General features: G+C 42.4%; 1 protein-coding gene across 8 annotated transcripts in view; it reads right to left on the bottom strand.

Annotated features, from left to right (window-relative positions):
• Positions 1-973: 973 nt before the first annotated feature.
• Ppp2r2b (protein phosphatase 2 regulatory subunit Bbeta) overlaps positions 974-19232 on the bottom strand; it is a 390383-nt gene continuing 372124 nt past the window's right edge. For all 8 annotated transcript variants that reach the window (XM_040741864.1, XM_040741866.1, XM_040741865.1 and 5 more), the window contains 3 exons: positions 14897-15066; positions 4378-4469; positions 974-1693 (listed from right to left, as the gene is read on the bottom strand). In XM_040741864.1, coding sequence (XP_040597798.1) covers positions 1414-1693; positions 4378-4469; positions 14897-15066 — 542 coding nt within the window. In that variant the 3' untranslated portion in view covers positions 974-1413. The remainder of the gene's footprint in view (positions 1694-4377; positions 4470-14896; positions 15067-19232) is intronic.

Raw genomic sequence — 19232 nt, 5'->3', positions numbered from 1 at the left:
TGGTCCCACTTTTTGGACACACCCAAGCACCTTCTACACTTCTTTTCTGAGAGTATAAATGCTTTACTTTTGAACTTCCTTTGGGAAATGGCTTTCTTGAAGTATGAGTCATCTCTAGAGAAGGATGAATCAGTTGTTGTGATTAATAATAAAAAGGTTGGTCAGAACTGATAGTTCATGACTGCTATTTCTTGGAGGAAGCTAAGTGTTGCTGTAAGGAAATGAGACTTGAACACAGAGCTGAGGCAGGGATGATGGTCCTGAGTCACGTGTGCCCCCCCCCCGCCCCGTATCTCATGTCTACTTTCCCAGTTTGGTGAGTTTGAAGTGAGCTCAGAGGCGTGTGCTTAGGCTGACAAATCAGCATCATTATGCCCTTTGTTTCAGACACAGTGAGGACTGATGGATGGTTCTTTCTGGAAAAGAGGAGGGGCTGCTCAGGAGGGATAAACCCAGAAGAACAGCCCAGCCTTTCTTGGGGGGCTGCTGCTGCTCTGCACCACTGCTTTGTTGAGACCCCCTGCTACTAAGCAACTGGGCCACAGCCTTTGTAAGCCAGTGGGCAAATCCTCTGGCAGAGGCTGAAGAGAAAGGGCCAAGGGCCACACTGGCGGGCATTGGATGGAACCTTTTGAAAGGAAACAAAAATAAAGGCAAGAGTAGCAAGCAATGGATGGGATCTGGTCTCAGCTGGCTTGCCAAGCAAACTCTGGGAAGCTGCATGGAGAAAGGATTCTCTTTAAGGTTCCCTAATGTGTCTGTGGTACTTTGGCCATTACATTCCCAGGCTGTTTCTATGGCACTTACCAAAAGAAAGAACAGTGTCATCATGTCCCCTCCCTTCCCATTCGGCACTTCTTTCTCAGACTCATGAAATAAGTCTCTGCCTTCAATGGAACTGTGTAAAAGGAAATGGATTGGAAGGCAGACAAGATATACTGGCTAGGCTGGTTTTTCACAAAGAGAAACTCTCTAAGAGTAAACAGTGTTTATTTTTTGTTGATTTTTTTCAAACAAATGGAATTGCTTAATTAAAAAAAATCCTTATGTCTTTTCTTCTTAAATACTACAGACAATCTCATTTTATCGCATCAGACACCTAGAAACAAAACACGGAACCCACCAGAGAAAACTGGGCAATGAATGAACGCATCAGAAATTCAAGTTGACTATGGAAGAATTAGTGCCAGTTGGCAGCTCTTGATTCTAAACAAAAGTGGCCTGAGCCTACCGAGCTTGACAAAAGTTTCTTAGAATTGGGGAGCTAGGAACATTGAACTCCTTTTTATCCTATTCCAATTGTTTTATGCATAGGGAAATGAAACTCAATGCATCAAATGAAGACCCAAAGAAACATTCAAAAACTTGTTTGACTAGTATTCAGTATGTGAGACTAAGTAATAGCTTGTCCTCCTAGTTAACCTTGTCCTGGAATATATATAAGTTATTTGTAGCCGCCACTGCTATAATATTTTCTGAAGGATGCCAAGCTGTATGCAAGATCTTTTTGCTAAAGTCCAGACTGTCGACACTGATCTCGTCTTTTCTTCGCTTGCCTCCGACGCACACTTTTCGGGGTTTGAGGATAGCCCGGGGTTTGCTGTTTTCCCTCGAGGCCTCAAGGGTCACGTCACGCTTGGTGTTTCGGTCAAACATCCTGAAGAAGTTGTTGTAGGAGCCCGTCATGATGACACTGCCAGGGAGAGGGGAAACTAAGTATTACAGAGAAGGGTGGTCAGACATCCCCATAGCATCTCTCAGGAGCAAATGATTCTCATCAAGGCCAGCTCACAGAACCAGAGGTTTAAACTGAGAGCATTGACTTCTTTTTGGGTCACTAAAAGTGCCAAGTTCTTTAGCTGGGCTTACAACAAAGGGTTGAGATGACCATCAGTATTACTCACTTTTGTTCCACAAATACCTTTTGTTCTTGAGTCACTAATCGGGCCCAATTGTTATTGTCCTGGGGTTACTGATATTCCATTAGTGTAAGGAAGTGTGGTCTTGTTGGAGAAAGTGTGTTACTGTGGAGGAGGGCTTTGAGGTCTCACATATGCTCAAGATACCATCTAGTGTCTCAGGACACTTCCTGTTGCCTTTGCTTCAAGATGTAGAATTCTCCAGCACTGTTTGCCTGCACGTTGCCATACTCTGTCACCATGCTTTTTGCCATGATGATAATGGACAGAACCTCTGCAACTGTCAGTTACCCCTCAATTAAATGCTTTCCTTTATAAGAGTTGCTGTGGCTATGGTGTCTCTTCACAGCAATATAAATCCTAAGACAGGAGCCCATAATGAGGAGGTGTAAGCAGGAACATACGGAATAAGTGAACTATTTCCCAGGTCTGACATACAATTGTTTTACTGGAATTTCTGGGCTGTCTGAGCTCTGGGGACTTACTTAGCTCATCAGCCAGATGTGTGAAGCGCAGAAGCAGTGACCACCACAGGGTAGCCTCTCTCCTTTTGGGAGCCAGCTCTATAATCTGATGTTTTAGAAAACTTGTCCACAAAATGGAGACACAGTAAACAGATTGGACCATCATATATCTAAACTTTGTGGAAGGCATTATAGGAGATGCTTCCTTGTTCTTGTGACCTGTCCCTCCTTGGGGATGTCAGTGATTGAGTGGGAGAGCAGTGAATGCTGAAGGCTTTCCAGCAACAGAGCAATGAACCTTTACAGCTGGCATTTAAGATAGGTGGCAAGCATTGGGGACATTTGGGGTATGTACCCTATGTGTACCATCTCATGGTGGCACCTCAAAGAGGCTGACATAGATTGTGTTTGGCAAGGAATGCCGGTTGTCTGCTGTGTTTCGGTGGAGGAAAAAAAAAACTGGTAAGGCTGGCTGACTTTGGGAACTTTGTCAACTGTGTGGATTCATCAGAGGTTGGATTTTGTTTGACTGGCCCAGTCAAGGGAAGCCGTGGATAAAGGGGTGTCTGTCTGGGTGCTCCAGGGAACTGTCACGGGGGCATATGGGGTTCTGCCTCCACAGTCACAGTTAAGTTTCCGGTAGCCCATGCAAGGGAAGGTGTGCACGCCGACAGCTCAGAATGCACGTGTAGACCACAGAGTGTGAACACCCAGCCATCTGGTTTTGTAGCTCCTGGGACACTGAGTTCAGTTCTGCGTCAAGATCTGACTTACTTTTAAGCACGCCAGAAGAAATATGTTTTATCCCTAAATAGCTTAACTTTATCTGAACTCTGAACAACATTGATCTCAGGACTCAAAGGTTTTTGAAATTACTGCTCACTAATGTTTGAGGTTGGGCCACCTCACCAAGTCTGCAGTAAGCTGACTCTTAACTTCCACAACCGTGAGATGGAAATGAGGGAGACAACCCTACTAGGCTGTGGCTGGGATTAGAAGATGTGTATAAAAAAGTGTCTTGTGCATAGATACTTAGTAGTCATTGGTTATGAATCTATGTCAGTGAAGGGCAAACTGAAATAATAACAGATTTGTAAATAGAATCAACCAGCAATGACTAAGTGGTAAAGTAACAGACTGGCCTCTTTTCCTGGGGACTCCGGTTTGTATGGTTCAGTTATTTTTCTCTCTTATCCTGTATAAACTGTATAAACTGTGCAACCTGGGTCCTTTGTTCCATATTTACTACATCTGGTTCAGCTGAATTCCTCAGTAGAAGATTCAGTGGTGGTTTGGGAAGAGGGGCAAGATGGTCAGAGACCATGGCACTCACTCAGAGCTGGAATCTCAGAACGGCCTGCTGTGAAAAAGTCCCATGCTATTGAATGCTATGTCTCCATCATCAAGGAGCTAACGGAACCTCAGCAGCCTGCATCTAGTTTACAGATACTCAGAGAATCATTTGTATTTGTCAAACTAAAAATGAACTATTGGGAGGCAATATGAAGTATTGTAGAAATCAAGGGCCTTAAAACACTAATAAATCACTCTGAAGGATTGTGATTAATGAGGTTGGCTAGAATTCTACTAATGAAGTACTGGGACCTTCAGTCAGGTCTGTTCTAGCAGCTTCAAGGGGATATGTCTAGAAAGCCCCTCGACAATAATCAGAATTATGCAGGAGAGGACTTCCTGGTGTATTACCAGTGGTCTTGAGTAGGCACTTGGCCCTAGCTTTTGGCTGCCTTGTATGTCAAAGACAGCATTTTCTTGTTGACATTGAACTGTCACCTGTGCCAGTAGAAATGAACCTGGGGTCCTCACAGCATGCTTCTCCTTACAGACTTGACCATAGTTTCCAGTCAGTGACCCACATAATGTATCCTGGCTAGGTCCTGGAGTCCAGCATTGATCTCCATTTGGATGCAGTCCATTTAGGGTAAATCGTCTAGAGGTTTCTTCAGGGAAAGACTCTTAACCTGAGTGTTTCTTACCTGTCTGACCCATTCCACACACACTCAAATTTATCAAAAATGCAGTCGTTTTCATAGAGGGAGCACAACTTGCTGCGGAGGTAGTCATGAACCTGAGAGGAAACATCAAGAACATGTTGTCATCATCCAAGGCGAGGAGCCCTATGAACACTGACTTGGTGACATGAGCTGTCCATCCCCTCTGTGCGCCCTAGCATTGTGTCAGGTGGTGCTGGACTGTGTGCAGGCTCAGGGCCCTGCCTTTAGGAGGAAAGCCTGGGTCAGCGAGCTCTTATGCCAGTGTGGATTGAAGAAGGTTGCTTGTATAGATAGTGGCATAAAGCAGGGGCCAGTAAGTAGCAGAATTATGTTTTGTTTTATTGTTAGTGTGCATGCCTGCATGATGTGTGTATGCAGGTCTGTGCACGCGTGGAGGGCAGAGGACAGCTCTGTGGAGTTGGTTTTCTCTTTCCACTCATCCATGGGCTCTGGGGGACTAAAAAGCTCACCAGGTGTTAGAGACATAGTATCCACTTAGGCTTTGCTACACAGCTGTTCATTACAAAGTCTGCTCTGGGCTTGAGGCAGAGCATTGGGAAGGAGACCATAGAATGGAATAGATACATGGTAAGTTTTAGAAAGTGCTAAAATCACAGAATATGGAAGCGTGGAGAAGAGCACTGAGGGATGGGGGCTTATTTCGGGGAATGAGGACTCCAGGTTACACGGGATAAGGAAACACGGCCTTGGAAGCCTGCAGAGAGTGAATGAGTCTGAATGGCATCTGGAATAAAGGCTTTTTCCAGTCAAAGGGTCACAGGTACAGGTCTGGGAAGGAGTGTGACAGACAGATGGTGAGTAAGCAGATTGGGATGAAGGACATCACGGAAAGGTCTGCCAGGTCTGCTGTGAAATGTAAGGGCAGAAGACCCAGGGCACGAGACTGGCTGTCGCTTTACTGTGATGGCTCAGACTAGGGCAAGAGCAGTCGTAGAACTCGAGATGTGGTCTGGGTAGCACTGGTCGGCTATAGAGCAACCCTGAGGGGTGGAGCAGAAAACCGGAGTCAAAGACGGTTCTGATCTCTCTTTTGAGTATAAGGTGGCTGGGCAGGAGGGGCTGCTGAAGCCCTCCTGAGGAGACAGATGAGGCCATGGATTTTGAAAACTGAATCCCTGAAAGAAATAGAAACACTGAAAACTCAAGCTGAAATGAAGATAGAGTTGAAAAAAAATTCAGTATCTCAATTTGAAAACTTAGGGGAAGATAAAATATCAGGTTTCAATGATTAAGTAGAGGAATTAGATCACACAAGCAAAGAACATGAAAAATTAAAAATCATATAGGAAAGGACTATGTAGCAACTGTAGACACCAAATCTTTGAACTATAGGCATAGATGAGGGAAAAGAATTCCAGGTCAATGGCACAGACCAGATCTTCAAGCTTATAGAAGAAAATCTCCCATAAGGAAACACACCTGTATAGATACAGGAAACACCCAGAACAACAAACAGAAGAGGAACTCCCCATGACATATCATAGATAAAACACTAAGTATATAGAACAAAGAAAGAGAATGAACGTTTCAAGAGGAAAAAAAACCCACAAATCACATATAAAGGAAAGTCTGTCAGAACAATAGCTGATAGAAACCTGGAAAGCCGGAAGAGCTGTGTGCTCCAAACTCAGAATTATTATGGATGCTAACTTAGACTACTGGACCCAGCCAGACTATAGGCTGTAATTGAGAGAAAAAGGAAAACCTCCCATGGTACAAATAGACTAAAAGAGTTCATGCCCACTAAACCAGCTCTATGAATATGCATTAGTGATTCTAGAAAGAAAATAATGCTGTTATTACTGAAGCATAAAGTGTGATTAAGTACACAAACAACACACACACACACACACACACACACACACACACACACACACTTGGGAGGCTGAGGCAGACAGATCTCTGTGAGTTCAAGGCCAGCCTGACCTAAAGAGCTAGTTCCAGGACAGGCTCCAAAGCTACACAGAGACCTGTCTCCAAAAAAACAAAACAAAAAGAAACTCAATTTTCAATTTTAAAGATATGCACGAGTCTAAAGAGAAAGAATAGGAAAAAGTATTCCAAACAAATGGAACCAGGAAGCAAGCCAAGCAGGTATTGCTATCGTAATATTATGCCTTCATATTAAAATTAATCGGGCAGAAAGGCAGGCAGGCTAGCTGCAGATCTACACCCCTCCCCAATCTCATCCCCAGCTCTGTAGCAAATCAGGGGCTGCAGCCTCCCCTCCCTCTCAGCTCCATCTCTAGAGGATCAAGCAGATCTTTTTCCCAAACTCACCCTTTTGTCCCTGCCCATAACTCCAGCAGGCATTCCCTGGAAAGCCACAGGCTACACCTCCCAGGGAAACAGGTAGGCTGACAGCAGATCTTCACCTCTCTCCTCTCCTCTCATCCATTTCTCCAGCTCCAGCTGCTGAGGGCCACCTGCCTTGGTCTGGCCTCACTCTATGTCTTTACTCCCGGGGGGTTAATCAGATACTGATGAGACACCATACTTCCTGTTTCCCATGGACCGTCTCAGCCCCCTTTTAGCCCATTCCCATTTCTAAGTGCCAGCTCCCAATACCTAGAAATACTGGGAACTCCTGTGGCTACATCTGGCAGGATCCCAGAAGTATTCCATACCAGGCAACACACAGCCACTACAGAGAAGGCAACAGAAGTCAAGGAACAAAACACCCAACAAAGACAGGACCATATATCAGCACATAGAATTACAGTCATCTCAAACTCAGATGCCTAGACATCAGTGTGAGAACACCCAGGGCAATGCCTCCAGGAGAACTCTGCAATCCTACTACAGTAGTCCCCGATAAATGCAACACAGCCGAAGTACACGATAAAACTGAATAAAATAGAGGTCCCTAAAGAGGAAATTAATAAATTCCTTAAAGAAATTTATGAGACCACAAACAGTAGAAGGAGATGAATAAAAATGCTTCATGACTTGAAAGTGGAAATAGAATCAAATGAAACCCAAACAGAGAGAAATCTGGAAATGAAAAACTTAGGAACTCAAACACAAATTTCAGAGGCAAGCCTCTCCAACAGAATACAAGTGATGGAAGAGAGAATCCCAGACAATCTGGTACACTATGAAAAGACCAAATCTATCAACAACAGGAATAAAGGAAGAAGAAACCACAGTCAATGGCACAGGAAATATTTTCAATAAAACCATGGGAGAAAATGTCCCCAGACTAAAGAAGGCAACGCCTATCAAGATATAAGGAATATACAGAACACCACCAAATAGACTGGACCAGAAAAGAAATTCCCCTCGGCATATAATAATTAAAACACTAAGCATACAGAACACAGAAGGCATATTAAAAGCTGCGAGGGAAAAAGACCAAGTAACATACAAAGGCAGACCTGTCAGAATAACACATGAACTTTCAACGGAGACTCTAAAAGCCAGAAGGGGCTGGACAGATGTTCTACAGACTATAAGAGACCACAGATGCCAGTCCAGACTACTATACCTAGCAAAACTTTTAATCGCTATAGATGGAGAAGGACATTCCATGATAAAACCAAATTTTAGCATATCTATTTACATATTCAGATCTATAGAAGGTGTTAGAAGGAAAACTTCATTTTGAGAAGGTTAACCAAACAAAAGAAAATACAAAGAATAAATAATCCCAGATCAGCAAATCAAAGTGGGGCACTACCACAACAAAAATAAACAGTAATCTATTAACATTGCTCACTGATAACCCTCAACATCAGTGGTGTCAACTCCCCAATAAAAAGACACAGACTAACAGAATGCATGTAAAAACAGGAACCATCTTTCTGCTGCAGCCAAGAAATGTGCCTTAACATCAAGGATCATCTTGAGTTAGACATCATCTTAGGGTAAAAGGATGCAAAATGATATTCAAAGCAAATGGAACTAAGAATAAAGCTGGTCTAGCCACTTTAATATCTGACAAAATAGGCTTCAAACCAAAACTAATCAGAAAGATAAGGAAGGACACTACATACTCATCAAAGAAAAAAATCATCAAGAGGGCACTGCAATTCTTAATATCTATGCAGCAAACAATGGCATCCAGGTACATAAAAGAAACACTATCACAGCTTAAATCACAATTGGGCCTCGCACATAGATAGTGGGTGACTTCACTGCCTCACTCTTGCCAGTCGACAGGTCATCCAGACAAAGAACAAACAGAGAAATGCTGGAGTTAACTTACACCATAAACGAAATGGACCTAACAGATGCTTACGGAACATTTCACCCCACACAGAAGAACATACCTTCTTTCCAGCATCTCTTAGAATTTTCTCTGAAACTGACCACATACTTGGGCACAAGGCAGGTCTCAGAAGATAAAAAAGAAAATTGGAATAGCATCCTGCATGCTGTCTAGCCACCATGGATTAAATAAAGCATGATATCAACGTCTACAGAAACAACAGAAAGCTCACAAGCTCATGGAATGGAACAGCTCTACATTCAATGAAAAATGGGTCAAGACAGAATTAAGAAAGAAATGGAAACTTTTAAGAATTGAATGAAAATGAAAACATGACACAACAAACTTAGGAGACACAATAAAGACAGTTCTTAGAGGCAAGTTCCAGGACAGCCAGAGCTACTAAACAGAGAAACCCTGTTTTGAAAAATGAACAAAACAACAACAACAATAAAAAATGGAGTGATTTCATACGAACAGCACCCGCAAAGTTCTAGAACAAAAAGAACCTATGCCCTAAAAGAGTAGATAGCAAGAAATCATCAACTCAGAGAAGATAGCAATAACATAGAGATAAACAACTAAAGGATAGAGAGACTATCCAAATTAATACAATTAGAAATGAAAAGGGAAGCTGGGCGGTGGTGGCGCACGCCTTTAATCCCAGCACTTGGGAGGCAGAGGCAGGCGGATCTCTGTGAGTTCGAGGCTAGGCTGGACCGACAGCCTCCAAAACATTACAGAGAAAACCTGTCTCATAAAACCAAAAAAAAAAAAAAAAGAAATGAAAAGGTAGACATAACACTGAGGAAATCCAGAGAATTATAAGGACATACTTTAAAAATCTATACTCCACCAAATTGGAAAATCTGAAAGAAATGGATGCTTTCCTTGATACATGCCACCTATCAAAATTAAATCAAGATCAGATAAATAATTTAAACAGACATATAACTCCTAGTGAAATGAAAGTAAACCAGGGCCAGATGGTTTTGTTGCAGAATCCTACCAGACTTTCAATTGTTCAAATTATTCCAGAAAATAGAAACATACAGAACATCCCCAAATTCATTTTATGAGGCCACATTCACCATGATACCCAAACTACATAAAGACTAAACAAAGAAAGAGACTTGCAAACCAATTTCTCTTATGATCATATGTAAATATTTTCAGACTAAATACAAGATCATATCAAAAAGATCATCCACCATGATCAAGTCAACTTCATCCTAGAGATTCAGGGATGGCTTGACATATGAAAATCAGTAAATGTAATCCATCCCATAAACAAACTGAAAGGCAAAAGTCACATGAACATCTCATTAGATGCAGAAAAGGCCATTGACAAAATTCAACACCCCTTCAGGATAAAAGCTGTGGAGAGATTAGAGATACAAGGGACATACCTCAACATAATAAAGGCAGTTTATAGCAAACCAATAGTCAACATCAAATTAAACAGAGAGACACATACAACAATTCCACTAGAATCAGGAACAAAACAAAGTTGCCCACTCTCTCCATACCTATTCAATATAGCACTTGAAGTCTTAGCTAGAGAAATACTACTACTGATCAAGGGGATACAAATGGGAAGAGAGAAGTCAAAGTGTCTTTACTTGCAGATGATATGATAGCATACATAAATGGCCCTAAAATTTCCACCATGGAACTCCTATTGTGGATTAATTCTTTCAGCAAAGCAGTAGGATACAAACTTAACTCACAAAATTAGTAGCCTTCATATAGACAAATGACAAAATGGATTGAGAAAGAAATCAGGTAAACAACCTTCACAATAGCCTCAAAAATATAAAATATTTTGGGGGTAACTCTAACCAAGCAAATCAAAGACTCGAGACATTGAAATAAGGAATTGAAGACAGCAGAAGGTGGAACCATCTCCTATTCTCATGGATTGGTAGGATTAACATAGTAAAAATGGCCATCCTACTAAAAAGCAGTGTTTAGCTCCAATGCAGTCACCTTCAAATTTCTAACACAATTCTTTACAGACCTTGAAAGGAAAATTTTCAGCTTCATATAGAAACACAAAAAAATCCAGGATAACTAAAACAACTGTGAATCATAAAAGAACTGCTGGAGATGTCACCATCTCCAACTTCAAGTTGTACTGCAGAGATGTAGTAATAAAGACAGCATGATTTGGCACAAAAACAGAAATGTTGCTCAATGGAATCAAATCGAAGACCCAGACATAAATCTACACACCTATGGTCACCTGATTTTATATATATGCCAGAAATATACACTGGAAAATGACAGCTTCTTCAAATAACTGATCTGATCACACTAGATGACTTACATAGACGAATCTAAATAGATCCATATTTATCACTGTGCACAAAACTCAACTCCAAAATGGATCAAAGACCTCAATGTAAGACCAGATTCACTGAACCTGATAAAAGAGGAAGTGGGAAATAACCTTGAACTCATTGGCACAGGAAAAGACTTTCTGACCAGAACATTGTAGCAGAGGAACTCAGAATTTAATAAGTGGGGCCTCATGAAACAGGAAGCTTCTTCATGGCAAAGGACACCATCATTAGGACAAAGCAGCAGCCTACAAAGTGGGAAAATATTTTTCCTAACTACACATGATTGAGAGTTAATATAAAAAATATATAGCACTTAAACTTGATATTAAGAGAGCCTAACTAAACAACGGGGTACAGGTCTTTTTCAAAAGAGTAAATGCAAATGGGTGAGAAACAAAGATATATTCAACATCTTTAGTCATCAAAGATATGCAAATCCAAACCACTTTGAGATTTCATTTATGTCTGTCAGAATGGCTAAGATCAACAAAATAAATGACAGTGTGAGCTGTTGAGCAAGCCCAGTAAGGGGGACACTCCTCCATTGCTGGCGGGACTGAGAACTTGTATAACCACCGTGGAAGTCAGTGTTGAGGTTCTTCAGGAAGATCAGAATTGATCTACGTCAAGATCCAGCTATACTACTCTTGGGCATATACTCAAAATATGCTTCATCCTACCACAGAGACACCTTCTCAACCATGTTCATTGCTGCTCTATTCATAATAGCCAGACACTGGAAACAACCTACATATCTCTCAACAGAATAATGAATAAAGAAAATGTGTCACATTCATACAATGGAGTATCACTCAGCTGTTAAAACAATGAACTTTGTTGGTAAATGGATGGAACTAGAAAAAAAATCCTGAGTGAGGTAACCCAGGCTCAGAAAGACAAATGTAGTATGTATTCACTTGTATGTGGATATTAGCAGTTAAGTCATTGATAAGCAAGTTGCAATCTGTAGAACCAGAGGTTAGGTATAGTGTAAGGGACTAGGGGGTACAGATAGACATTCCCAGGAAAGGGAAATAGAAGAGATCGTTTTGGATGGGGTGACTGGAATGGGAGGATCAAGTAGGAAAGGGGAGGCAAGACAGGAATCAGGGAGGGAATATGAGGTGAGAGAGCTAAAACCAAGGGCCATTTGAATGGTAGTATGGGAACCCAATACAATAGAAGCTTCCTAAAATACATACACTTATGAAGGTGAGCTAAATGAAATCACTAAATAATGGAGACAGAACTGCAACTGGACACCCCTTATCACCAAATGAAGTTTCAATACCAGGGATGGGTCACATCTAATTGGGTTGCTGGTCCCATGAGAAACCCTAAATAACCCAGGCTACTGCCAAGGCTATGGGTTTGTAGCCATGAATTGATGGCAAGGCCCTATTTCTGAAGAAAACACCTACACAGCTTTGACCATAGAGAAGTACAGCTGGTGCCTACCTAGAGTGTTCCCTCTTACGTCCTAGTGTTTTGGGTCTGGGAAGGTGTTCTATTTGCTACCCTTTCCTTCCTGCTCTTGTCTCTGAAGACCCTGTTACTGCATTCAGATTTTTAGGGGATGATGTGGAGTTTTGCTTTTAAGTTCATGTGCTCATGATGACTGTTCCTGTCTTATTCTCACACATTCAAATTCAACTTCTTGCCTTACAACATCAAAAGCACTAGAAGCAATTGGAGTACCTCCCTCTTTCTTTCATTCCTTCTGCCATAGTTTTTCATGACTCAAATACTCTTTTATTAACTACTGGTCCATCATATTCAATGATTTTCCTCCCTGCCCCCACTGTCACAATTCTACAACAGTATCTAATGTACAAGTCTACTTTTATTGCTACTTCCTTTATTTTTAGTTCATAGTATCTTCATTCTTCAAGGCCACTGACCCAAGTACTTTGAAGACCAGCTATGCACTGCTATTTACCCCTCACCTGTTTGTGTTTCATTAGCTTAGCATGTTCAAAACAAAACTGTCCATCTCCTCGTCTAAATCAAAAGGCAACTTCACCTCTCTAATGGCTAAAGACGGGGTATCTCCCAGCATTTCCCTTCCTACAATACACATCAAATTCTAATGATTTTTTTTGGTTTCTCGAGACAGGGTTTCTCTGTGCTGTTTTGGAGGCTGTCTTGGAACTCGCTCTGTAGACCAGGCTGGCCTCGAACTCACAGAGATCCGCCTGCCTCTGCCTCCCGAGTGCTGGGATTAAAGGCGTGCGCCACAAACGCCCGGATAAACTCTAATGATTTTACCTTGGAAACTACATCAGGAATCTGGAGACCTCTGTTGCTGATACCCTCATTTGAGCTGCTATTGCCAAAGATTGTTTACTGGCTAGTTTTGTGTCAAACTGACATAAGCTAGAGTCATCAGAGGAAGGAGCCTCAGCTGAGGAAATTCCTCCATGAGATCCAGCAGTAAGGCATTTTCTTAATTAGTGATCATTGGTAGAGGACTCAGACCATTGTGGGTGGGGCTGTCTGTAGGCTGGTGGTCCTGGATTCTATAAGAAAGCAGGCTCAGTAAGCCACCCAGAGCAAGTCAGTAGGCAGCACCCCTCCATGGTCCATTAGCTCCTGCCTTCAGGATCCTGCCTGGTCTGAGTTCCTGCTCTGACTTCCTTCAATGATGAACAGCAATATAGAAGTGTAAACCAAATCCCTGTCTCCCCAACTTGCTTTTTGGTCATGCTGTTTCATCGCAGCAATTGAAACCCTAAGATAGATTGTAAAATCTTTAAAATCCATTCTTTATTTCTTCACTTGTTTCTGCTACAGTTTTTCCTCCCCAGTAAAACTAGAATGAGGTTTCAAAATCATAGTGACAAAATGTTCTGGACTTGGTAATGTCTCTACAGCCCTGTGAATACACTAAAACCCGGGGAGTTATATATTCTGAAATGAGTGAATCCTATGATAGATGAATTGTGTCTCGAGTGAAACAATATAAATCAAATCTGTCTGCCTAGATTCCCCTTCCCTTGCCTCATTTCTTTTTATCTAATTAAAGATATATGAAAAACAAGAGTGGTTATTTCTGTCCCTTGATTCATCTTCTCCTTGTCCCTTGCCTGGCTTTTTCAAATGCTTTCTACCACCGACTCTGTGTAAGCTCTTTAAATAAAAACTCCCTGAAGCAATGCCTTCGCCCTTGATCCAGCCACCCAGTGCTTAATGCAAGAACTTCTTACAAAGAGCCCCTGGCTTTTCACCCTTCCCCGTCTGTAAGCAAGCAGATGTCACTGACTCTCCATCCCCCCTGTCCCTGCACCATCCTGCCATCATCCAGTCCACCTCAGCACCACCTCCCTTCCTGCAGCCTCCTTGTCACACTATAAGGCAAAACCCATAGTTGTCAATGCCCTTTCCTTGCAGAAAACCTTTTTACAGCCAGAGACAAGAATTTTTTAAGACCAGACCCTGCTTTTGTCTTCAGGCTGAACTTTCTGCCCACCTGTTCCACAATCAAGGAAAACTTTCTCAACCACAGTTCTCTTTGCTCCAGGTCTTTGGCCGTGGTATTTTCCTAAGTGTACGCCTTTGCTAACTAGCACATGACAGCTTCTTCTTTGTCTTCCTTACCCTGCAAGGTTTCCCTGCCTTGGGTCTCAGCACTGTCCCTTGCACAAATGCAATGAATCCCCTTGTTTATCGGCCGATTTCTTCACTACAGAGCTTCATGAGACAAGACCATGCCTGTCTTACTCACTCTGGGTATGGGACCCATCCCAGGTAACATTTTCAAGCCATAACTGTCCACATGCATCCTTATCTTAAATCCCGAGGCACTTGCAGCCTGCAGTATTTTATGTAACGCTTCACTATGAACAGCCCTCTATCTCTCTGCTCTATAAACATTTGCAGGCAGGCAGAGGCTGATGTAGAAGCCCACAAAGTGACCGTTCTGTACCTGGTAAGTCTCGATGGGGCGATTTTCCATGTTGAGATCCCAGACTTTCACGGTCAGATAGTCTCTGGTCATGATATACCTCCCACTGTGGCTGAACTTCACATCCGAAATTGAGGAGATAATTTCAGAGAAAAACGATCTGTTGCTTGGATCTTCCGGCTCTTCAAAAACTGTAGGACAAAAGCAAAACACGGTGAGTACAGTACAGGCTTGTGAACAGACCTAAAGTTTGGGTCAGCCAGAGAGCTAACAGTGGATTCACAGTTCTATGCAGGGCGGGTGTCTGTAGGATATAAAGAAGTTGACAACAGTGTTTGCTCTGTGGAAACAGAAAAAACCAAAACAAACCCCAAACTGGTGGATTACTGTGTTTTCAAGGGTTTGGCATGGGGCCTGTCTCACACTCCGCTTGCTGTGACACTGTTTGTAAACCTCAGATTGGGATCCCATTTTCCCTCATCTCTGGATGTCATGTGTTTGCCCACATTTGGAGACATCTCTTTTTATCTTTTCCTTCTTTTCTCCTCTTTTCTTTCCATCTCCATTCCTTTCCTTCCTATTTTTATTTCTTGTTTTATGGTGTTAGTGATCAAACCCAAAGTCTTAGGTATGCTAGACAAGTACCACTTACCTAAACCCCAAGATCTTGGGAATCATTTTACATGCTTAAATGTTTTTTAGTTTTTTTAATAAAACATGTAATCTATATACTCTAAGGTATAATGCAAAAGTCCGTGGTTTTATGTATCATGATGCATTTTGCCATCTTACCACAATCTAAATTCAGATGTTTCTGTCAACTCCATCTCAGAACAAAACAAGACAAAACAAAAACCACCATAACAAAAACCTTTATTTCCCATTCCTGTACCTCTAGGCAAATATTAATCCACTTTCTGGGTTCTTTATGCTATCAATTTGACATAAATGCAACCATAGAACATAGGTCATTTGTGCCTGACTTAACATATCATACTATTTTCAAGGTTCATCATGCTGTGGTATGATTTTTGTGTGGCAAAATCATTGCATGGGATTACAGTATTCTATTGACCCACTTATAAGTTGATGAATGTTTGAGTTGTCCCCACTGACGCAGGTAATGGCACTGTGAATATTCATGTATTGATTTTTGTACAAGGACATGTGTTTCCATTTTTCTTGGACTGTGGTGTAGAAGCCCTTTGTTTGGGTGACTTAGGTGCCCCAGGTGCCCTTATATGTAAATGGTGACTGCAATGTCTTTCATGAACATTGTCCACTGACTCAGAGTTTTAGATTCTCAGGGTCTTTCTTGCCAGCAGTGGCTGATTTCCACTCTTCACTGGCATGACTCCTCAATACCTCACTGAAACCATCGCAAATGGCATCCAATTCTTCCCTCTAACTTACATTAGCTGTGTGGGCTGTATCTTTGAATTCTCCCTTTCTACACAGTGCCTGATGCTTTCTTCTTCATTGATTCATGTTCTTCACAAACACCCAACCACATGTTTTACCCGGAAAGATCTTTTCTTTTCTCTGACACCCTTATCCAGGAACTCACTCTGTAGACCAGGCTGGCCTGGAACTCACAGAGATCCTCCTGCCTCTGTCTCCTGAGTGCTGGAATTAAAGGCGTGCACCACCACACCTGGGTCTTATCACATTTTCTATTGTTTGAACACTGACTCACAACAATTGTATAATTTCTTGCATTATTGTTTAATAGTTCATGAGTTTGTTTTATCTCTTTAACTAGGAGGCAAGACTTTTGAAGTCAGGATTTTGGTTATAGTTTTCCTTGTACCTGTATAGCCATGCTGACAAATGTTCAATAAAGCAGTCTTTGACTTTTGGGTTCTTAGCCTGTGCTAAGTCTAACATATGCATTTGCTAATGATATTCAGTTATAAAAATGGCAGTTGCGTAGGCTTCACCCTAGTAAATGTTCCACGAGGGGCTGAGTTACAACCAAACCCAGGTCTGAGGTTGTTGGCTTAGCTGGCTTCCAAGGTAGCTTATTTCTTTTGTGTTCTTTCTTTTGTACAGGCAGAAGGCCATTCATTATCTAGAGAGCCCACGTGCAGAAGTTCCATTTCAAATCTTGCTGCATTAAACCGGAATCATATTCAAACGCTGACATCCACAGAACAATTTAAAAGAACAAAAGCCTTTTAGCAATGAGATTAGAACGTTTGAGCATTAGGAAATTCATGGGAACAGGATAGAGAGGGGCTCACTGTCTCAGGGTCGCGTCCCAGAGGGTCCCTGGGTGCAGCCACCACCACTACTGCTGTTGCTGCCGTTGCTGTCTCCCCCGCTCTTCCTCTTTCAGGAAAAAAGGCTAATTCATTTAATATACTGTTTGTAGAGAGTCATGGGCATGGCGGTATTAGAATAACCACCTGTAAAATCTGTTATCTTTTCGTTCTCTGTCATCGGCTTGCAATGGGGCCCCACCCTGTAGCTCCTGACTTCTGACTGGCACCCTCCTAGTTGTGTCCTAGCTTCCAGTAATCCTGCTAGACCTGGGATCTGGAAACTCCAAGCAAAGTGTCTCAATGGTGAGGAGGCCTGGAGAGTCGAGGAAGGAGGCACAGCAAGCCATATGCTGCACACAGTCTGTGCCTGCCCTCATCAGTGGCCGACTGGGTACTGCGATGACTGCTGTAACTTCAGTTTTTCCAGCTGCCAAAGAAGGCTTTAGCACATCAGGTTGCACATAGTAGAGCCTCAAGAAATGATGGTCAGTACTTTTATCGTTATCATACACTGATCTGTGAATGCCAGTCATATTTCCTTCACCAAGACCAAGCCCTCTAATTGGCTAGCCAATACCAAGTGGTCAGCCCCGAAATAATAATACACACAAGAGATGGTCAATGAAACCCATAGGACAGGAGGAAACAAATGTGGCACAGTCGCATGAGTTTAGATACAGTTGTGAATTGAGTTTTACCATGTGATAAGCCGTGTAGGGGGGGACATATAGGGACTGGGGAACCACTTCTGCTTCAGTGTCGGAAACGTTCAAATTCTGTTAAGAATGTGGCAAAACAGTATGTGCTTTCTGATTCCCCTCCAGAGATTCCCCTTGACTTGTCATTAGAAACCTGCTGAATTTCAGGGCTTCCAGACAGATTTCAGGGAAAAGACATGAAGGAGAAAAGAAGGGAACATGGTGGATAGGACAAGCTTTGATATCTACAAGGAAATGGTCCTGGTGGGAATCATGATAGCCTAGACCTGCTCAATGGGGATATGGCAGCCTCACCATCAGGACACGTGTATGTCTTTTATAGATGTCAATATAACATAAGCTACCATTTCTTACTCCTTAAGATCTGTGTTCCTATGTATGTGCCTATGTACCCATGTATCTGTGTACCTATGTATCTATTATCCCATCTAATGCTCAAATGTATGAGCTTGCAACTACCACTATTTTCATTATGGAACAGGGAACAGACCAGCAAGATTGAGCAAGTTGCCCAGGACCCTACTCCTGCCCACTTGTCCACTGTCCACCGTGGACTTTTCGCTGGCTCTGTCCCCATTACTCAGGCTGACCCACATAGCTCATGTCCTAGATGTGCTGAGTGTATTACCACCTGCATGGCTCGGTCGGACTCTCCTCCCCCTCCCATTCCCATCATGGGACACGGAATTGGAGTTCAGGTTGGGATGAATTAGCTCACTCTTAAAAACTACCTCTTGAGCGTCTATGCACTGCGTGATGTGAATTCGTTCAACATTTGTGAGTCTTTTAGCTTCTTCCCCACGAATTAACCCGTCAATACAGGTGTCCTCATGGCTGAAAGGAACACAGCCAAAATGTGAACTTGGTCTGCTTCCAGCCTGTGATTTTTCTTTATCCTTGTTACATACAGACATTCATACAATTATAAAAGCACACCATCCAGATTCAATTCAGTATCATCTCTGGACTATCATTTCACATCTACCGTTTTGGTTTAAATGTCTCATTTCAATGCCACCATCACCTTGACTTTTGGTGATGTTGACAGATGAGAGGGATGCGAAGGCTTGCCTGTGATGAGGAAGGAGCACACTCACATTCACGCATGGGTTTTACATTGCTCACTTCTGCTGACATCTCTTCCGTGGAGAAGCGCAGCTGGCAGGCTCCTCCATTAGGAGACAAGGTTGGCAGTTTCCCCATAGTGAGGCCACAACCAGCTGTTTCCATATGGGGCATGGCAGGTGGCAATTTTGCTTTGGAGATTTGCAGGCAACAGTTTTGCCCCTGGAGAGAAGAGGCTCACCAATTGAGATGCAGCCAGCAATTTCTACTACACAGAAGACATGTCCAATAATTTTGCTCAATGGAAGA

Source organism: Mesocricetus auratus, unplaced genomic scaffold (assembly GCF_017639785.1).
Source record: "Mesocricetus auratus isolate SY011 unplaced genomic scaffold, BCM_Maur_2.0 Super-Scaffold_6730, whole genome shotgun sequence".
NCBI classification, from domain to species: Eukaryota; Metazoa; Chordata; class Mammalia; order Rodentia; family Cricetidae; genus Mesocricetus; species Mesocricetus auratus.
This window is presented reverse-complemented; position numbering and strand designations above follow the sequence as displayed.